Source organism: Sturnira hondurensis, unplaced genomic scaffold (assembly GCF_014824575.4).
Source record: "Sturnira hondurensis isolate 20B ecotype Veracruz unplaced genomic scaffold, ASM1482457v3 Scaffold0005329, whole genome shotgun sequence".
In the NCBI taxonomy this organism is placed as follows: Eukaryota; Metazoa; Chordata; class Mammalia; order Chiroptera; family Phyllostomidae; genus Sturnira; species Sturnira hondurensis.
Genome location: NW_028077960.1, coordinates 464,424 through 486,103, shown reverse-complemented (window position 1 = coordinate 486,103; position 21,680 = coordinate 464,424). Strand labels below are relative to the sequence as shown.

The following is a 21,680-nucleotide window of genomic DNA, read 5'->3' as shown; positions in this document are numbered from 1 at the left end:
GTATGAGGAAGTAATTTCCAGGTGGCTATTCTCAAAATAATCACTGGGAAGTCTGCACCAAAGGACCCTTCCCAGAGTCTTTCAGAGCAAGAGCACTGCACCTGCTTGCTCATCAGCCTCAGAGATGTCAGGAGTCCTCTGGATCCCCATATGAGCCGCCAAACTGTGGTGACCTAAAAATATAGCGGGCAGTTATTTTACCAACACATAAGGGGTTTATTCAGAAACAGTAAAAAAAAAATGCAATTTAGGGCAAGCAAGCTGTAGGAAAAGTCATAGGCAAGCTCCACAAGTAAAAGAGAGGAACGTCAATTTGCAGGGAAAAAAGAGGAAGTTGGGAGGGGTCATTTCAAATGAAAGTGCAGTGCAGAAAATCCTCAGTTCAGATTGACGATGTTTTCTCTCTGGCTGAGTTGCCGTGGAGTCAGTTTGTCCTGGGAGTACACGGTACATCTATATGTTGGGGCCTGTGACAGTCTTTCCTGTAACTGAGCCTGGGTGGTGCTGTCAGTGGACAGCACCCCCATTGACCCCCAACTCCGCTTTAGTGAGGTTTCCCTTTCTGCGGTTTCACAGTAATAATTACAGTTAGTCGGCGCATTTCCAGTCCATGGAAATCAAGTTATATTTACATGCTCAAAACGAGGTAAGGACCAGAGACACACTTTCCACGTTATCCCGGGAAAGCCAGTAGCAGCGAAACAGACCCTGCTCTGTGGACCCCCGTCCTCAAATTTGATGTTATTTTTCCGCGAAATAAGTGTAGGTTTTTTCAGTATTTTTAAATTCATGTAGTTTTGTTTGGTTTTAGCTCCTCTTCCTATTTCTGAAATGTATTTGCACTTGAGTAACTTAAACATAGCCATTACCCATAACGCCACTTCCTTGAGATGTGAAATTCTCCCAGTGTGTTTTGCAGTATCCTTATTATGTCATTTGTTGTGTTTAAATATTTGAGCCCTCTGGGACGTATTCTGTGTCTATGAATTGCGTGGTCAGATTTTACTGACTTTTAAGTTTCCATGGAATGCAACGCAGTCTTGACCGCGTCCTCACTGCTCATGCAGCTCTAGGTTTGAAAAAAGGGGGNTGATGGGAGGAGATCGTGTTATCTGACAAAATGGGAAGTAGCACCCCAGACCCTACCAACCTCACTCACCTGGCCTTCTCCAACTCAGAACTCGGCAGAAAGGAGATGGACATGAAGATGTATAGCCTACGAGAAAGAAAGGACTGTGTGTACCAAGAGGTCGAACCCCAGGATGATGACTACCTTTGTAAGTGATCCTCCCTAAGAAGTGTATTATGATACAATAGTTTCATCTAGTCCTTTGGTCCCCAAATCATTCCCTTCCTCTAGTGACATAGAGTACAGGATTGAGTGTCAATGATGTGAGTGCCGGACTCCCTCTGAAGCTCTTTGTGTCCAGGAACATGCGCTAACCCTTCCCTAACCCCTGTTGCTCTTGCCTCCAGACTGTGAGAAGTGTCAGAACTTCTTCATCGACAGCTGTGTGGTGCATGGACCCCCTACAGTTGTAAAGGACAGTGCAGTGGACAAGGGGCATCCCTACCGCTCAGCACTCACCCTGCCCCCTGGATTGAGAATCGGGCCATCCAGCATCCCTGAGGCTGGGCTTGGAGTGTGGAATGAGGCAGCTGATCTGCCCGTGGGTCTGCACTTTGGCCCTTATGAAGGACACATCACAGAAGATGAAGAGGCAGCCAAGAGCAGATACTCCTGGCTGGTGAGAACTATTTAGCTCTTCCACTGTCCTCTGGCTTCCCACATTCCTTCTGAGGCTGGGAGGAACCTCACCTCCTACATGCTAGCCATGGAGGGGACGAGGTGGTTAGCTCTGTGTACTGAGTGCACTTCACATGCACACAGAGCTCCTGTTTAAGGGTCAGAAGGTAAGTGGGAGCAAAGTGGTGCAGACGAAAAAGAGTGGTTCCTTCCTTGTGGGACTCCTGCTCGGATTGGGCAGGTAGACTCAGATGAGTAGGTGAAGAGTAAGAAAAATATCATGTGGCCACACCTGGCAGTTGAATCTCCAAGCAGGCTGAAAGAGCTTTGATGACAGTAGGTTAAAATAATTCTTCTGACTTTCTCCTTCACACAAAAATAAAAGGTCTTTAACTTTTGTGAAACGCAGATCGCCAGAGGGAGAAACTGCTATGAATATGTGGATGGAAAGGACAGATCCTGTGCCAACTGGATGAGGTGAGGTCAACAGGTCTCTGGTTGCCAGAGGGGACATTCATGCCCCACAAGCCCATGTATCTTTCCCTGTCATTATGGTCTCCCTTAATTCCTTTTTTCTATTCTTCTCCATACAGTGTTCTTTCATTTCAGGGGACATTTAGGGAAAAAGTATAGCATATGTTCTCAGAATATAAAGCTCTCTGCTAGGCACAGTGTGGACAGTGGAAAGGACCTTGAAGAGCCTAGATTCCCCAGGGGCACGGGATTACACTTTAATTTATCAAGTGAACATTAATTAAGCACTTACTATATTCCAGTTTAGGTGAAGAAATACATTATTTAAACAGATCACAGAAGCCATGTCCTTATGAAGGACTTCTAGCAGACATACATAATACAATTGCATTTGAAAACATTTAAGTATAATTTCCAAGAAGTGCAAAGTGTCAAGATAGCAGAAACCAAGGGTGGCCTAAACCTGTGCAGCAGCAAATCATCCCAGCCTCACTTTAGAGTAGAGCTTGGCTCTGAGGCCTGCAGAGGAATGGGCCCTTCTCCTGAGAGGGGCTTTCTTTTTATCAGGGACAGCAGAATGTGAATCAATTACTGTTGCTCTGTTAAATTTTATTAAGACAAAAAGACCTTCACTTTTCTTTTTTTTAAAAGTATTTTATCCCTGGCTGATGTAGCTCAGTGGATTGAGCACAGGCCTGCGAACCAGATGATCACGGTTCGATTCCCAATCAGGGCACATGCCTGGGTTGCAGGCCAGTTCCCAGCAGGAGATGCAAGAGAGGCAACCATACATTGATACTTCTTTCCGTCTCCCTTTCTCTTCTTCTCTAAAGATAAATAAATGAAATCTTTAAAAATATAAAACAATATAACATAATATTTATTTATAGAGAGAGGGGACAGGAAGGAGAGAGAGTGGGAGGGAAAGATCAATGTGTGGTTACCTCTCATGCTATTCCCCACTGGGGACCTGGTCCACTACCCAGGCATGTGCCCCAACCAGGGATCAAACCAGCGACCCTTTGCTTCACAGGCCCATGCTCCATCCCCTGAGCCACTCCAGCCAGGGCAGACCTCCAATTTTCTATGGTAACCTTGGGCAGGCAAGTGAATGGTACCCTTAATAAAGTGTAGGGGGGTTGGAGAAAAGCCTTTCACAGGAAAGCAGATGTGGCCTGATTACTGGATAATTAGCTAATTTAGAAGCAGAGCCCTAGATCAAGCACCAGGTTCTGTGGTGTGAAACAACTTGATTTAGGGCTTGGAGGAGCCAGAGATCACTGGATATTATGGCCAGTCAGGGTGAGGGTTAAGTCTGGAGCTGGGTTTAGAAAATAGTGATGAGCAGGATGAACACTGCAAGTAGGACTTGCAGGTAGGAACTCACATGACATGCTGACAGACGCTCAGACACTGAACAGAAGGTTCCCCAAGACCATTAAAGGCAGTGGGCAACACCAGAGCCTGAGAGCCTTAAGCATCAGCGAGGGGCTGGACATGATGTAATAGGTACTGGGAACTCATCACTGTGGTTTTCTTTCCCTTCATCTGCCTCAATCTCAGGTATGTGAACTGTGCCCGGGATGATGAAGAGCAGAACCTGGTGGCCTTTCAATACCACAGGCAGATTTTCTACCGAACGTGCCGGGTCATCAGGCCGGGCTGTGAGCTGCTGGTCTGGTGTGGGAACGAGTATGGCCAGGAGCTAGGCAGCAAGTGGGGCAGCAAGTGGAAGAGAGAACTCGCAGCCGGAAGAGGTGGGCACCACTGTTCTTCAAAACAGAAAGAAAAGAGAATTTTCCATAGAAATATTTATGATCCGACTCTTAAGTAGAGTAAAATCCACTCTAAAGTCAGTAAAATTTCAACTGAGATGCTTCAGAAGTTCAAAATTCATTCATATGCCTTTGACTCTTAGGCGAAGTTTTTATATTTTTATTTTTAAAATATTTCATGACGAAAATACACAACCGCATATAGTGCTGAAAGACAGAGAGGCACAAAAAAAAAGTTTTCAAGCACTAACCAGTTCTCTCACCAAGGCAGTTTTTCTGACACTTTTATAGGTGTTTCTTCTTAATTTTCCTCCAGACTTCTAAGTAAAACGTTTTTGTTTGTAGGCATTCATTATATTTTAAAGATTTTGTCCCGGCTGCTGTGGCTCAGAAGATTGAATGCCAGCCTGTGGACCAAAGGTTGCCAGTTTGATTCCCAGTTGGGGCACATGCCTGGGTTTCAGGCCAGGTCCCCAGTATGAGGCGTGTGAGTCGCAACCACACATTGATTTTTCTCTCCCTCTCCCTTTCTCCCTTCCTCCTTTTCTGAAAATAAATACATAAATCAAATATTGTTAAACAAGATTTTATTTATTTTTAGAGAGAGTGGAAAGGAGGGAGAAAAAAATCAGTGTGCAAGGGAAACATTAACCGCTTGTCTATGGCACAACCCCATGTGGCCCACAACCCGGGCCTGTGTCCTGACTGGAATTGAACTTGTAACCTTTCAGTGTTCAGACAACACCCAACCCACCAAGCCACACCATTCAGACAGGGCACATTGGTTCATCATTTCAGTAAAGCGTCACGAGAGGTCCTCCTTTGTGAGGCACAGCATCCTGGGACCTGGAAATACAGATTAATGTGAGGATCAGAATCACTGCTCTTGAGGAGCTGACGGGTGAAGGAGGGAAACTCAGGCACATGTGCTTGTGTGTGCATAACACTACACAGTGGTTAGTGCTTTGGAGAAAACTAATCCAGGACAATTGCCTAGGGATCAGGGTGAGGGGAGGTGTGCTGTGGCAGGTGGTCCAGGAAGGGCTCTCTCAGGAGATAATATGTACAAAATGATCTGGGGCAAAGGATCCCAGGCAGAGGGAGCAGCTAGTACAGGGAGGAAAAGAAGTGGGGTGTTAAATTGGCTGAGGGTCACTCGGGTCTCATCTCAGCATAGAAGGTAAGAACGGAGATGAGACAGGTGCTTAGCAGCCCAGAAATACAGTTCCCTCGACCCGAGTTGAGACACTGGGAACTTTCATGAGTGAACGTTTGTAGTCTTCAGGTATCGACTGGTGGGTATATTCTCTGTTCTGATTATGTGTTGTTAATTTTAGGAAAATAAAGTCCAGTGGGGAATTTCCTCATATTACTCTATCTCCAAGTGAGAGAGCATGGTGGATTGGACAGAGAGGAACAGGAGTCAGGCCTGTAAGCAATGGGGCTGAAATATGGTGAAACAGGTCTTCTTAGTATGTATTTGAAAAGGGGTAACACTAAATGAGATGAAGCATAAATATCTGGTGTGAGGCTTGCGGAAGGACATTTTAGTTTGCTATTTTAGAAAACTGAGAGAAGCAATTCCTAGTTGGGGCCTGTGGGTTTCCTCTTTAACATGACTTAGAAGATACCTGTGGATGGGAAAGGTCACTGCAGTTCCATCCACACAGGGAGTGAAATAGCCTCTCATGCTCCTACAAGTCTCTAGTCTGGGCAATATTAGAAAAGACCCTTGATGTGGGCTCTCTGGACTTCTGAAGGAGATGCGCTGCATCAAAATAAGAAGAAACATAGCCGGCGAGTGGACGCTGTGGGAGACAGAGGCTGTGTTATCACCACAGTAAGAAGGATTGATGGGACAGGAATGCGTGTGGCCCAGGCATTCTCATCATCATCTGCCCTGACCAAACCTTTCTCTTTCAGCAGAGCCAAAGCCAGAGGTGCACCCATGTCCCTCCTGCTCGCTGGCCTTCTCCAGTCAGAAATTCCTCAGCCATCACATGAAACTCAATCATCCCTCTCAGATTCTCTCGGGAACATCTGCAAGAAAACCCCTCCAAGCACAGGAACCCTGTCCAGAGGATCAGAATCGGCAGCAGGAACCTACCTGTATACGCAGCTGGGACAATAAAACTGGAGGTCAAGAGATCAAAGAAAGGTCCAAACCTTTGGGTAAAAGGATCAGTCAGAGGAGAATCTCAAAACCCTTTTCCCAACCTTCCAAAGAAGAAATGAGTTCTAGTGAGATTGAGAGGATGATGGAGGAAGAGCCCCACAGAGGCCAGAAAGAGAATTCAGAGGACACAGGCAAGTTATTTGTGAAAGGAGGAATGTCAAGAATTGTAACAATCGAGCAAGCAGGGTGTTGGCAACGCTTCAGTGATGGGTCACGTCTCATCACATACCAAGGGACACACTCAGGGGAGAAGCCCTATGTTTGCGGTGAGTGCGGGAAAGAGTTTACACAGAAGTCTGTTCTCATCACACACCAGAGGACACACTCTGGGGAGAAGCCCTATGTTTGCAGGCAGTGCGGGCAAAGCTTTACCTGGAAGTCAGTTCTTATCAAACACCAGAGGACACACTCTAGGGAGAAGCCCTGTGTTTGCAGGGAGTGTGGGAAAGGCTTTACACAGTTGTCACATCTCATTGCACACCAGAGGACACACTCTAGGGAGAAGCCCTTTGTTTGCAGGGAGTGTGGGCGAGGCTTCACCTGGAAGTCAGTTCTCATTGCACACCAGAGGACACATTCTGGGGAGAAGCCCTATGTTTGCAGGGAGTGCGGGAAAGGCTTTACCTGGAAGTCAGTTCTCATTGCACACCAGAGGACACACTCTGAGGAGAAGCCCTATGATTGCAGGGACTGTGGGCGTAGCTTTACCTGGAAGTCAGCTCTCATCAAACACCAGAGGACACACACTGGGGAGAAGCCCTATGTTTGCAGGGAGTGTGGGAAAGGTTTTACACAGTTGTCACATCTCATTGCACACCAGAGGACACAATCTGGAGAGAAGCCTTATGTTTGCAGGGAGTGCGGGAAAGGCTTTGCCTGGAAGTCAGTTCTCATCACACACCAGAGGACACACTCAGGGGAGAAGCCCTATGTCTGCAGGGAGTGCGGGCGAGGCTTTACTCGGAAGTCATACCTCATCATACACCAGAGGACACACTCAGGGGAGAAGCCCTATGTTTGCAGAGAGTGTGGGCGAGGCTTTACTCGGAAGTCACATCTCGTTGCACACCAGAGGACACACTCTGGGGAGAAGCCCTATGTTTGCAGGGAGTGTGGACGAGGCTTTTCCTGGAAGTCAGTTCTCATAGTACACCAGAGGACACACTCTGGGGAGAAGCCCTATGTCTGCAGGGAGTGCGGGCGAGGCTTTACACGGAAGCCATATCTCATCGTACACCAGAGGACACACTCTGGGGAGAAGCCCTATGTTTGCAAGGAGTGTGGGCGAGGCTTTACCTGGAAGTCAGTTCTCATCACACACCAGAGGACACACTCTGGGGAGAAGCCCTATGTTTGCAGGGAGTGTGGGCGAGGCTTTACACAGAAGTCATATCTCATCAAACACCAGAGGATACACTCAGGGGAGAAGCCCTATGTTTGCCGGGAGTGCGGGAAAGGCTTTACAGAGAAGTCATATCTCATTAGACACCAGAGGATACACTCAGGGGAGAAGCCCTATGTTTGTAGGGAGTGCGGGCGAGGCTTTACACGGAAGTCATATCTCATTGTACACCAAAGGACACACTCTGGGGAGAAGCCCTATGTTTGCAGGGAGTGCGGGCAAGGCTTTACCTGGAAGTCCGTTCTCATAACACATCAGAGAACACACTCAGGGGAGAAGCCCTATATTTGCAGGGAGTGTGGACAAGGCTTTACACAGCAGTCACATCTCATAAGACATCAGAAGGCACACTCCAGGGAGAAGCCCTATGTTTGCAGGTGGAAAAGCGAATCATTAGCATTAAGTCACATGTCAATAGCCATAGGAAGTCTGTAGTCCCTTCCTCTCCCCAAGATAGTAATAAGTAGAGAAGTAACTGGTTAACAAAACCCTCCACTTTCATGACAGTGAGATAGACAAACAGTTCCATAGTGATATGGGGATGGCAGCACCAAACTCATTCATGGTTTTTTGACCTATTCTAAAATGTTTGTCTCCATACACATCCCTCAATTTCCCTATCACTGAAAGCTGGGAGTTCCTGAAGAGCCACAAAGAACATACACCCTAATTCCTACAAATGTGTAATTCTCAAGTCGGTCTACTTTGGTTACTGGCCAGAGGGAGGAATTTGAGACAGACTCTCGGGGGAAGGGAATTCCCCAGACTCCTGGGAAGGGGGCCTTTTCTCCTAATCAGCTCCCTACCCCTCCTTCCTTGGCTTCTCTTGGCTCTTCTCTTAATTTCCTACAACCTCTGGAGCTTCAGAGGTGAACAGAAGGTTGGAATGTATGCTTGTGTCCAGACATTAGCCTGGTTCAGTCTGGGCACCTTGTCTTCCTCACTCCTTGCTGCCTTTTCAGGGTCAGCGTTTCATGGTGTACAGCATACAGATTCCACATCAGTCCATAGTGGGTATGAGTCTCAGCTCTTTTCTCCAGCTGTGTGACCTCAGGCAACATTCTCAATTTCTCTCTGCCTGCCTCTTAGTCTGCACAATGGAAATGGGAACTCCAGACTTTCGGTTTGACATTCAAAGTTGAGTTAGCACAGACAGACTCTGGCAAGAGCCTTGCTGAGATCACAAGTCCTGCTGAACAGCCTTCAGTGCCCATGTCTTCCTGGTCTTTAGTGCTGCACAGAGGAAGATAAGGACAAGAGAGGGGTCTGTAGCCAAATTCAGAATTTGAGCAGACACCACTGCTTTCTCCATATAGACTCAGCTGCCTTGAGAAGGGGGCCTGAGGTAGGGGATGTGCCTCCCTCCTGATTACCACGCTCTCACTGAGCCTGGGCACCCTCAGAGCCTCCTCACCATAGGCAGGTGGTACTGAGAGTGACCTGTGAAAAAAGACCTTCACCCACCCCTTACTGAGAACTGACACTGGAAACAGCATCTGCCTGCACTGGGGTGTTAGGACGGATGGAAAGCCAAGGCAGGGAGGGCGAGGAATATGTGTGTCATGCACTAACTCAGCAGTCCTGAGCCTTGTGCAATTCTATTGCCAGAAGTTCCAAAATCACAAACACCATGCTGACAGGTTGAAATTCTAGGTATTGTTTCCACTATCTGGCAAAGAAAGGCTTTCAAAGTTTATTCATCCCAAGGCCTAGAAGATGGGAGGGGGTTCACAGCACTCAAGTAAAGGATCCATAAAACAAATTTGGCTAATACCTTTCCTCTGTCCACTATCTGTTTTATGAGAGGGTCCCTAGTGCTTGCAGAAAGAGCCAATTGGTAACTTTGGGTAACTGTCTCAACTTTAACTCTCTCCTGTCATGTATCTGTTTTGCAAGACGGCCAAGTGGGGTCTGAAGCAAGATAAGGATTCAGGCCAATCGACGCTGCACACACATACCTAAGTCTGGGTGGTCACATCCCCCATGGAAGCTGGCACCATTTCACCCACAAATCAATATGTAACTTCTTCGCCCCCATCCCACCAACTATGTCAGTCCTCAGGACAAAGGACCTGGTGCTCTTGCCACCCAAAGAACGTTGCCTTTCACCCCTACCTCAGCAAGACCTGTCCTCTTCCATAGGAGCATATCACTAATAAACCCTAATACAGCTAATACACTTGCTGACCTGTAATTTTTTACTGTGTTGGCAAGAAGAACTGAGTTTCTCCTGTGACAGGTGCACCCAATCTGCATATGCCGTTCATGAAGCCCACAACACGGCAGCTTCTGTAATGCACTTTGGGCCCCACAGGGCCTCATACACCACTGACAGCATCTCGAAATTATTACTTGTATCTTTAAGCTTTTGTTTGTGAAGTCTGATGGCATAATGGGCATGCCCAATGTTGAGCATTGCCGGCCACCCATTTGCAGATAATGTCTACAATGGCCCAAGAGTACCCAATGGTTGGGAGTCCAGCAAGACTCAGTGAGAACAGGGTAAATATATCTGTAAGCAAGAGTCCTAACAGTTACCAGAGGTCACACTTTTCTTAGAACCAGAGCTGAGTTCAATGGAGAGATGGCGAACAATTGGTGAGGACACCATCATACACCCTCTCCTGCATGAGGGAGACCTAAGCATGACCCACCCTGTTCCTGCTGGGGTGGGTTCACAAAAGTGGGACACCTAAGCCCTGTGACCTGGAACAGTGACCTTTCTGTCCTCCCAGTGTGCCAGGTTTGTGAAGAGTGTCTACATAAACTGTGGATTTCAATGGTAAATATCCACTATTACTGTCTTTCATGCTTTTTTAAAAGGAATGTGTCTTTCCTGGGTTTTGTTTCCCTTCCCTGTTTCTTCCCCCACCACCATAGCCCAGAGAGAACAACATAAACTCAATATTCTGTGGCTTTCAGCATGGGCCATGCTGTGGCCCATGCTCTGTCCCTCTCCGGACAGAGTCCTGGTGTAATGCTGGCAAAGGTGCTGGGATTGAGATACAGTGGGGAGGGGAACCCACAGACTTCCCGGTGATAGTTAGCACAACCTCCCCACCAGGACAAACCCTGGAGCTCTCCCAGAAGGCTAAGCAATTCAAGATGAGTAGACAGGTCTGCTCTGGCTCCCTTCGTTTCAGCAGCAAACCACATTCCTAGTGCAGCAGCCAGCCTCCAAGGTGTCCCCCCAATCCACATGCTGTCACCCCTGCCCTTGTACAGTCCCTCCTTCACGCAACCGAGCTGATCTGTGTTGTGAAAATGGTGTGCAGCTCTCAAAGCTAAGTCATAACCTGGCCCTTTTGTTTCAGCCTTGCTCACATAGTTCACACGGTCTCAGACCATCTTGTGCAGGGAGCTGGGTGTTCACACACCCCTCCCACCCACCCACCCATCAGTGACTGGCAGCACCATCCTTGTGTGGAAGAGGAGGCTCCAAGAAGTGAGTGCAGCCTGACATTTTGAGTCTCTTGCCATTAACAGGCAGCTGAAGTCACTCTCCTGTCCCCATGACACCTGGTATGCCTCCAGGGCCATACTAGCTGCACCTGCTGGCTTCCTGACTCCCACAGATGACACTGATTGATCTGGATGGGGCAGGTCCATCAATAGTCCTTGGGCAAAAAGGACATCAGTGGCTGAGGTGACAGGACAGCATGGCCACTTGCCTCCATCACACATTTGACTACAGTGGCCACCACAGCTCTGGCCAGCCCCACCTGGTTTATGTTCTGACTGTCTGCCACCCGGGTAAGGGAGCTGTGGGCTGGCTTGGGGAACGCAGCTGGGCTGTCGAGGGGGTTACTCACCAGAATGGTCAGCCACGAACACAGACCAGCTCACTGCCTTCCAAGCCAGGGTCAGGTAAGCCTTTCTGAAATTTGGCAGATTTGCCTTCACGCCCAGACCCTTCCCTGTCTGTTGCTGGTCTGGCCCCTGGTCTGGCCCCGGTCCTAACTGCCCTGGAAAGTTCCTGACCCAGCCTCTGAGAGCCGCCCTTGGGGAGGTGTGTTACCCGTAGATGCTGATTTCAAATATCAGACTTCTTAAAAGTTACTAAAGAAAGCTTTTTTAAAAATAACTTTGAGACAGATTGTTAGAGATTGTTAATCTGTAACAGTAAGAAATTGTTAATCTCATCACCTAGAGAAAACTGCTGTAACATTGTGAAATTTTCACTTGAAGATCTTCTTTTGTAGACTCATACTTGAAGGGAACATAATTTTTTCTGATGATATACAGTTATTGTTTTAAAAAAGTGAGTTTAGGAAATACAGAAAACAAAAGCACCCATTATTCCATAATCCAGAGGGCACACCAATTAACACAGCGAGTTAGAACTTTCTGTCCATAGCACAGGTGGGCACACCCGGACACCTGTCCTTTACAAACGGTACTGAGCCCTGTCTGACTTCCTTAGCAGCCTCTTTCCCTCCCAAATGCCTTGAACACTGTCCTCCAGTTTCCAGTTACACTGGGTCCCACACCCCAGGATGGGATAAGGTTTCACCAACCCCCCTTGTTGGACAAGAATGGTGTTTCCAGGGAGAGTCTACATAGCACATGTCAACCTTGTTCAGTACAGACGTGAATATGCAGTGTGTGCAGTGCATTCAGGGCCCAGGAGAGCTCCTGCACTTAAGGGGAAAGCACACTCCACCTTCAGGCCTCACAGGATGTCAGCATCCTCCTCTCAGCCTTCTCCTGAGGAAGGTGTTTCAAAATCCTTGAGGCCGTGGTGGGGGTGGGGATACTGCTTTCTGGGGAGCAGAGGAGAAACACGACGTTGAGTGGTGGCTCTCAGGTGGGACCATGGGCATTGTCCTCCGTGCCCTCACCTACTTCTTTTTGGTTTTGCAGCTTTTTTGCCCAGGTGATGCCTTCTAATGAGAGCCCCCAAGATGCCTCAGATGCTGTGGTTAATAATGGAAGGTCAGGAGGCAGCAAACCTAAGCCCTTCCCACAGGTCAGCATGGCCCGACAGCCACTGAGCTTACTGGACACTTGTGCTGTGGTCTCTCTCCTGTTGTCCTTTTAGGAAGCTCTCTCTGGGCACAAGATGGACTACTGATGTCCCCCAATGCCCCCCTTGGTCTCAAGAGGCAAAGGAGAGACTTGGCTATCCCTCCCATCAACTTTCCAGAGAATGACTGAGGCCCATTCCTAGAAATGTAGGTCAAAAATGGCAGAGGGAAAACTCTGGTCTCATTCAAAGAGCCCAGCTGAGGGCATTTAGACCTGATGGGGATTGTTCTTTGCAGGTTCTGTTCCTGTGTCATCTTCAGATCAAATTGAACAAGGAAGAGAAAGTCCAGGTTTCCTACAGCGTCATTGGCCCGGGCGCTGACCCACCTCTTTTCTTTTTCTTTATCCTCACCCAAGGACATTTGTGTCGTTGCTTTTAGAGAGAGGATAAAGGAGAGAGAGAAACATTGGTGTGATGATTTGTTGTCTCCTATACATGTCCCAACCACGGATCAAACCCTCTACCTAGGTATGTGCCCTGACGGGAATGGAACCCTCAACCTTTCAGTTACGGGATGATGCTCCAACCACTGAGCATCTGGCCAAGACTGACAACCTTCTCTGGTGTTTGTTACAAGAAGGGAAAGTTAGTGGCTGCAGGTGATGACATCCCTGGACAGGGAGAAGTGATTTACACTGTTGTGTCTACTGTGTGGCTTCACACAGTAGGGGGTTCTAGAACCAGGGGTGACGGCCTCACTTCCTAAATACTCCAGACAGCCACTTGTGAAGTTATTCATGACACATTTTTAGGCCCCTTTCACAGTCCAGGGGCTGCACATGGAGGTTAAGAGGGTGGAGGTGTGCAAGGCTGGGCACAGATCTGAGCTGTATTCGTCATGGAGAAGAGCTGTGCTTGTGGACAAGCTCTGGGCCTCACTGGACACGAAGGTTACATGGCAGACTGGCTTCTGAGGTCAGAGTAGACAGCAGCAGCTGAAAAATAAATGCAGCTGGAAATTCCACATGAAGGGACATTCTAATGGGCTGATCTCTGGTCCCCCTCACCTGTCAGTGGCAGCCACCGCTGTTTTCTCCCCCTTTTCCTCCCTTTTCTGCCATCATGGCAGCTTTGTCCCACAGCAAACCTCTGCTCAGCAGCCAGCACCAACCATCCCCTGATGACCACATGAGGGGACTAGCCACCTCAGGTCCAAAGTCTTGGTTTAAGAGACCAGGACTCACTCCCCCCACCCAGCTCTCCCCTCTGACTTGTGAGGCCAGTGTCCAGACACGACTCCCCGGACATTGTCAGGGAAAGAGGGCCGAGGGCCTGGGAGCATGAGGACAGGTGGAGGGATGAGACCTGGGACCGCCACATGCCCTTCCCGCAGGTCACTGATAGTTTCATGATAATGGGTCACAGTGTTCCCACAGCTATAGCCATGTCAGAAAAAGCCCTAAATCTTTCCAAATGAGTGAACAAATAACACTGAAATGGCTACAGTAGTGTGGGGGACTGTACTGCTTGTATCACTTGACAAGCAGTACTGTCATCTGCACAGTGAGTGGACTAAAAGGAAGGATGTTGCACTTCAGACTTCTGTGCTAATTTTGTTGCCGTGCTGGTTGATAGCTGCTGGGATATGAACTCCCCTCCAACTTTCCCTGCAGGCACAGCCAGGATTCAAGTCACAGCAATGGACACAGCTGCCAGCGTGAACATCTATGACGCAGCCACGGCTACATCACAGTGCCTCAGCACAGCACACTCACCATCAACCAGCACACGGGCATCATCACTGTGCTCACTTCAGGGCCGGACCAATGGGGGGGCGGGGCAGGAGGGGCCACTGGGTGGTGTGGTCCATGCATATTTGTCCCAGCCGGTGGGCACAGACACCGGCTAATCAGAGCAGACACCAGCCAGTCAGAACAGAGTCTTACTTAGATAGAACATGCACCAACCAGTCAGAAGGGGCACCTGCTGCAGATTGGGTCCCGCTGGTGCCCACAGGCTGACTTCAAGCACCGAGCAGAGTAAGCCCTAAGGAATCACCAGAGTACAACAGAAATGTGCTCACAAGACTGCCCTGTATGTAGCAGGATGAAATGGCCTCTCACAAAATTAGAGCACAATTTCTGCTGAAAATAGAAAACACTCCAAGCATCGCCCGCCACCATAAGTGTGGAACACGTAACTAAAGGGGTCCCAAAACCCATTATCTGGTGTTGGGACTGGGAATATATGGATCAGATCCCAATCCAGGTAAAGTCTCCTCTGGGAGGGGATGGTCTCAAATCACCAAACTTTGCCTCTTTGTGGAGCGGGGGGCCTAGGCAGAAGCTGAGCTGCCTGTCAGCCTGGCCTTGAACACCTCACAGGACCCGACCCAGAAGCTGGTCATTTAATGGAGAGGATAGTCCTTCTAGGTGGGTGCCTCGGGGGTTCCTCATCTGCTCTCTGGGTAGCAGTAGGTGGATGAGCCAAACCTGCTTCTGATCCCCAGGGCGGAGCACCGAGTGTCTGTCTGCAGAATGTGCCCATGTACAGCCCAAGCATTCAAGGTGACGACCTCCAAGGTGATGAGTTAAGCTCTGCAGTGACAAATTGATTCACACTCACTGACAGCAACAGCACCCTCCCATCACCAGCCTGACTGTGTCCAGCAGAAGCCAGTGCATGTCCCATGAACTGTGTTCACTTGGGGGCTCGAGCGTCACTGTGTTGGGCCTTAGTGTCACCCAGGCCCATGGTCCTCAGCCAGGTGGCTCGTTGGAACCTTCGGGGCCTTGCTGGGACACACCAACCAACCCTCTGTCCCAGGGCAAGGATAGCCGTCTCTGGCCTGGGCAATAACTCAAATGGGAGACAAGGGCAGCAGGCAGAGTCCACGACAAAGTCTGGATACGGTTGATCTGGAATCAGGCAAGGGGCTCTGACTCCAACCACAAATTCCCATCACAGTGGTGTCAAGGATGGGCAACAGGCATCCTTGATGGTCCAGCTGTGATGGTCCAGCTGCCATGATGCGTGAGCTTCCCTGTGGTTGGTGCTTGTCCAGGCAGCAGCCAGACAAGCCAAGTTCTCGGGTCTCTGCTCAGGGCCTTAGCTGACCAGGAAGAACTGTCTGTTCCAGGTTACTGAGCAGCAGTTCAGTATGGAACTCTGACAACCAAGGAATTAAAGAAACAGTCAACCAGACCAAGCAGACCGGTACACCGAGACAAAGAACTATGGCCCAAATGAAAGAACAGCAAACTCCAGAAAGAGAGCTAAGCAATGAGAAGACAGCCAACCTATCTGATGGAGAGTTCAAAGCCCTAGTAATCAAAAAGCTCACAGAACTGATCGAGCTTGGTCGCAAAATGAAAGAACAAATGAAGACTACTGAAAGTGAAATAAAGCAAAATATTCAGGGAACCAAAGTGACGGGAAGGAAACCAGGACTTGAATCAGCTGTTTGGAACAAAAAGAAGATATAAACATCCAACTGAAACAGAATGAAGAAATAAGAATTCAAAAAAATGAAGGGAAGCTTAGGAACCTCTGGGACAACTTTAAATGTTCCAATATCTGAATTATAGGGGCACCAGAAGGAGAAGAACTAGAGCAAGAAATCAAAAACTTATTTCAATAAATAATGAAGGAAAATTTCCCTAACCTGGCAAAGGAAATAGACTTCCAGGAAGTCCAGGAAGCCCAGAGAGTCCCAAAGAAGGTGGACCCAAAAAGGAATACACCAAGGCACATCATCAAGTTACACAAGATTAAAGATAAAGAGAAAATCTTGAAAGCAGCAAGAGAAAAGGAGAGAGTTACCTACAAAGGAGTGCCCATAAAACTATCAGCTGATTTCTCAAAAGAGACCTCACAGGCAAGAAAGGGCTAGAAAGAAGTATTCCAGGTCACAAAAGGCAAGGACCTACATCCAAGATGACTCTATCCAGCAAAGCTTTCATTTAGAATGGAAGAACAGATAAAGTGCTTCCCAGATAAGGTCAATTTAAAGGAGTCCGTCATCACCAAGCCCTTATAGGAAATGTTAAAGGGACTTATCTAAGAAATTGAAGAAGATAAACACTATGAACAGTAAAATGACAGCAAACTCACAACTATTGACAAATGAACCAAAAAGAAAAGAAAAACAATGAGGCCCTAACCCTAACTTCTGAAAACAAAAACTAAGCAAACAAGTAGAACAGGAACAAAATCAGAGAAATGAACATCACATGGAGGGATTTCAGTGGGGAGTGGGGAGAGAGGAAGCGGGGGAAGGTACAGGGAAGAAGAAGCAGTTATTAGGCATAGAATAGATGGGGAGAGATAAAAAATGGTATAGGAAACAGAGAACTCAAAGAACTTATATTTACAACCCATGGACATGAACTAAAGGGAGGAGGAATGCTGGAGGTTTGGGGGTGCAGGGCAGAGGGGGGATAAAAGGGGAAAAATTAGGAAAACTGTAATAGTATAATCAATAAAAACTTTAAAAAATAAATAAAAGTAACTAAAAAGATTTAAATAAATAAAAAACAACAACATGATTGATGATAAAGATCCTATGGACCAAACCTTGAGAAAGAAATCTTCACCCTTGAATGCACAGGTTAGAAACATAAGCTGGAAATGCACAAGTTTTGCACCCCTACAAGGACCCTAAAATAGTAAACAAAATCCAGTCAAAGTGGAGGAAACGAGCCCATAGACATGTCCTCAGGGGCATGTACACACAGTGATGGCACTTGTATTTTACTTTACCTTTTTTTAAATCTTTTGGTGGAAAATTTCAAATACATGTGACCTCCATGTTATTTAAGGAAGCTGTAATGGAAAAAGCAAATTATAATTTTCAAGCACACTTGACACTTGTAAAAACCTGCCTCTATTACACTAAAAAGCCAGTTCCAAGAAGCGTCACATAAAACATGCTTATTGCTCCCTTGGCCAATATCTGGAGACCAGTCAAAAAGTGACTGCACAGTCCTGACATTTGAACGTCTTCAACTGCGCTTCTAAATTACACTGCTGTGAAAAGTCAATGATATTCCCCCTGGAACCAACCACTTTTCCTGCTGACCTGCACTAAAGTGTCATTCCCCAAAATGGCCACGAGATGACAGAAGAGACTGATAGAGGCAACGCATGTCCCACTAATGCCTTGGTTGAAAGATTCCTTCACTTTTTACTGTAAGATGCAATGACTGGCACACTTTTCATCCTCCCCCGCCCCAAAATGTGACTGCACAACGTCATAGCCATTCAGTTCCACTGCCCCCTGCCACCTTTCAGGCAACTGCCCATCCCATTGTCCCACAGCACTGTTACCTTTAGGAGCAGAGAGCTCTTCCAGGTGCCTTCTGCAGTCTTCCAGGGAATGGGAATTCCTCTCCACTAAAAGATATTTGGAATGCCGAACTACACGGCCATGCGAAGGTGCAATGTCTGGTGAGTACTGCGGAGGAATCACGACTGCGCAGCCAGGCTGAAACCCCTGTTCCCTGGTCACCAAAGAGAAACGTGAGCTCCCACCTCATCCTGAAGCTTTCACAACTTCTGCTTGGACTCTTTCCCTCAGACAGTGCTTGCAGTTGGTCTGATGGGGCGGCAAGTGTTGCGAATTTCCCCAAGGAGTTCCTCCTACAGGACTCCCTCTGGTATCACCACACAGGCAACATCACCTCCTTTGGATGAAGACCGCCCTGTGGAGGGGCTGCTGGTACTGGTTCTTTCATTTGCCACCAATCTCTCCCATGACACATTATTCTCAAATTTCAACAATTCATACCCCCCTCACAATTTGCTTGCAAGCAGAATGGTTTCCTTATGTTTCCTTAGAGAACTGCATGTGGAATGAGGTAAAGAAAGTTCCCACCCTCCACCACGCTTAACTTCTGCGGAACCCAAACATTAATGTGATTCACATAATCGTGCTGGTGCAAATGATTTTTGATGCTTGATTTGTATACTTTGAGTATGTCACCTGTCTCCCACATGGCATAGTGTGGTCTGTCATCAGTTAACATCTGCACTCGATGGCTCTAAATCGTAAATTGTCTGCCAGACCCATGGAGCACATTTGTGTGAGAAATCTTGGGCATGAAACTTCGCAAACCACATCTGACACATTTTGTCACCAACAGAGCCTTCTCCATCCACACTACCAATCTTTATTTTTGCATTCCAGTTGTGTTTTCACCTTTCCTGAAATGACAAAGTGTAATGTGCCCAAAGTGCTCCTTATGTTCATGTATCCTCAGTATAAAAATGGCCACAAAATCACAGTGGTTTCAACGAGTTTTTTTTTCAATGCACATTGCTATGACATTTGTCAGGATACAGTCTAACTCAATGCTTTCTAATGAAGTTAGACAAGTTCACAAACCAGAGTCATAGGATGGGGCAGGACAGTGAGGGTGGTCAGGGGCCAAACTGATTTTTGGGCCAACCCAGTATGAATAAAGCTTTAACCAGAATCACTCCATTGAAATATTTTACAGTATGTTTTTTGCTTTCACAGCACTTAAGCTAGAATTCACTGAAAATGGGTGACTTGAAAGTTCTCCTGCTTGGTACTTCTGCACTAGGCTCCAACAGAACTTCCAAAATAGGGACTTCCGGCCAAGATGGAGGTGTAGGTGAAAACACTGTGCCTCTTCGAACAACCAAGTTTAAAGACAACAAAGTTTTAGGAACAAAAATGCAACCAAAACACAGAAAATTGAACTGTATGGAAGTCCAACATCAACGAACCATTTAGCCAGACTAGTAAGAGGGGCGGAGTCAGAGGCTGGCGGAGAGGGGTCGGGCAGGAAAAAGTGGCCTGACTGACCCAGGTGCACAGGCAGCAGTTGGCAGATCCCAGGCGTGGGGTGGCAACGGGCGGACCCAGTGAGGGGCAAGGCAGCTGCAAGGCAGCTGGCTGACCAAGATCACATATTCACGTACAGATAAACCAGGCAAAAAACAAGCAGTGAGACAGACTGCTCAGGCTAGGGCCCCAGTGACGGGAATTAAAGCCTAAAAGCACCAATTGGAAAACTTTTGGGATCTAGGTGCCAGGAAGAGCTCCCAGGCGCACAGAGAGTTTGTTGAAGAGACCCACAGGGTCCTGGAGGGTGCACAGGCCCACACACCTGGGAGCCGGCACCAGGGGGGCCAGGTTTGCTTGAGGGAAGCAGCAGTGGAGACTGAAATCCGAGAGAGAGAAGAACAAATGCCATTGCCGCTCTCTGACCCTGCCCCCACATACAGTGTCACAACCCAGCCACTGGGTCGCCCCACCCTGGTGAACACCTAAGGCTCCGCCCCTCATATGTAACAGGTGCAAACAAACAAAAAATTATGGCTCAAGAACAGCTCAAAGCCCCAGAGCCTATAATTCTAAGCAACCAAGAGATAGCCAACCTATCAGATGCACAGTACAAAATACTGGTGATCAGGATGCTCACAGAACTGGTTGATTTTAGTCACAAATTAGAGGAACAAATGAAGGCTAAACTAATTGAAATGAAGGGACATGCACAGGAAACCAATAGTGATGGAAAGGAAACTGGGAGTCAAATCAAGGGAGTGGACCAGAAGGAAGAAAAAAAGACCAAACAGAAAAGAATGAAGAAACAAGAATTCAGAAAAATGAGGAGAGGCTTAGGAATCTCCAGGACATCTTTAAACATTCCAACATCCGAATTATAGGGGTACCAGAAGGGGAAGAGGAACAGCCACAAGTGGAAAACTTATTTGAACAAATAATAAAGGAGAACTTCCCCAGTCTGGCAAAGGAAATAGACTTCCAGGAAATCCAGGAAGCTTGGAGAGTCCCAAAGAAGTTGGACCCAAGAAAGAGCACACCAAGGCACATCATAATTACATTAGCCAAGATGAAAATGAAGGAGAGAATCCTAGAAGCAGCAAGAGATAAGGGGACAGTCACCTACAAAGGAGTTCCCATCAGACTGTCAGCTGATTTCTCAAAAGAGATCTTCCAGGCAAGAAGGGGCTGGAAAGAAGTCTTCCAAGTCATGAAATCCAAAGACCTACATTCAAGATTGCTCTATCCATCAAAGCTTTCATTTAGAATGGAGGGGCAAATAAGGTGCTTTTCAGATAAGGTCAAATTCTAGGAGTTCATCATCAACAAGCCCTTATTATATGAAATGCTAAAGGGACTTATATAAGAAAAAGAAGATGAAAAATACAAACAGTGAAAGGACAGCAAACTCATAGTTATTAACAACCACACCTAAAAAAAAAAAGCAAACCAAGAGGACAGCTATATCAGGAGTGGAACCATAGAAATGGAGATTACATGGAGGGTTAGCAACAGGGGGTGGGAGGAGGAGAAGGAGAGAGAAGGTACAGAGAATAAGTAGCATAGACGGTAGGTAGAAAATAGACGGGGGAGGGCAAGCATAGTATGGGAAATGTAGAATCTAAAGAACTTGTGACACATGGACATAAACTAAAGGAGGGAAATGGTGGGGGAGGGGTGTTCAGGGTGGAGGGGAATGAACGGGGGGAAATGGGACAACTGTAATGGCATAATCAATAAAATATATTTAAAAAAGAACTTCCAAAATAAACCACCATTTGAGTTATAAAACTGGATGATGCTAAAGACACCACATACAGAAACTTGAGAACAAAATCTGCACCTTTAAACACACAGGTTAGTCACAAAATCTCATATTGTACAAGAGTTGCACCCTTTTTAGGAACCAAAAAGAGTTAATGAGGTCAAGACACACTGGAGGGAACATACCTCGAGACATGTCCGAAAAGGCAGTTTCGGGCTAATAAATGATAATGTTTGTATTTTATTTTACTTTACTTCTGGGTAGAGAATTTTGAATAAATTTTGTTTTCCCCTTGTTTAAGGAAGCTACAACAGACAAAGCAATTCACAATTTTCATACATACTTAGAACTTGTAAAAACCTGACTCTATTACTCTACAAGGCCAGTTCCAAGAAAACACGTTCATCTCTCCCTTTGCCCCAACCTACAAGCCAATCACAAGGTAACTGGACATTGCTGACATTTAGACATTTTCAAATGTACTTGTAAATACCACTGCCATCCAAAGTCATTGATATTCCACTGGAATCAATCGTTTTTTCTTGCTGACTTGCTTTAAGG

At 47.1% G+C, this 21,680-nt stretch overlaps 1 protein-coding gene across 1 annotated transcript; it reads left to right on the top strand.

The window, feature by feature from the left end:
• The first annotated feature begins 1,099 nt into the window (after positions 1–1,099).
• On the top strand, positions 1,100–8,205 carry LOC118987719 (histone-lysine N-methyltransferase PRDM9-like). Its single transcript, XM_037046959.1, has 6 exons — positions 1,100–1,277; positions 1,477–1,748; positions 2,157–2,224; positions 3,785–3,978; positions 5,923–6,338; positions 6,840–8,205. The coding sequence occupies exons 1-6, from the start codon at positions 1,121–1,123 to the stop codon at positions 8,007–8,009; spliced, it is 2,277 nt and encodes a 758-aa protein (XP_036902854.1). The 5' UTR covers positions 1,100–1,120; the 3' UTR covers positions 8,010–8,205.
• The last annotated feature ends 13,475 nt before the right edge of the window (positions 8,206–21,680 follow it).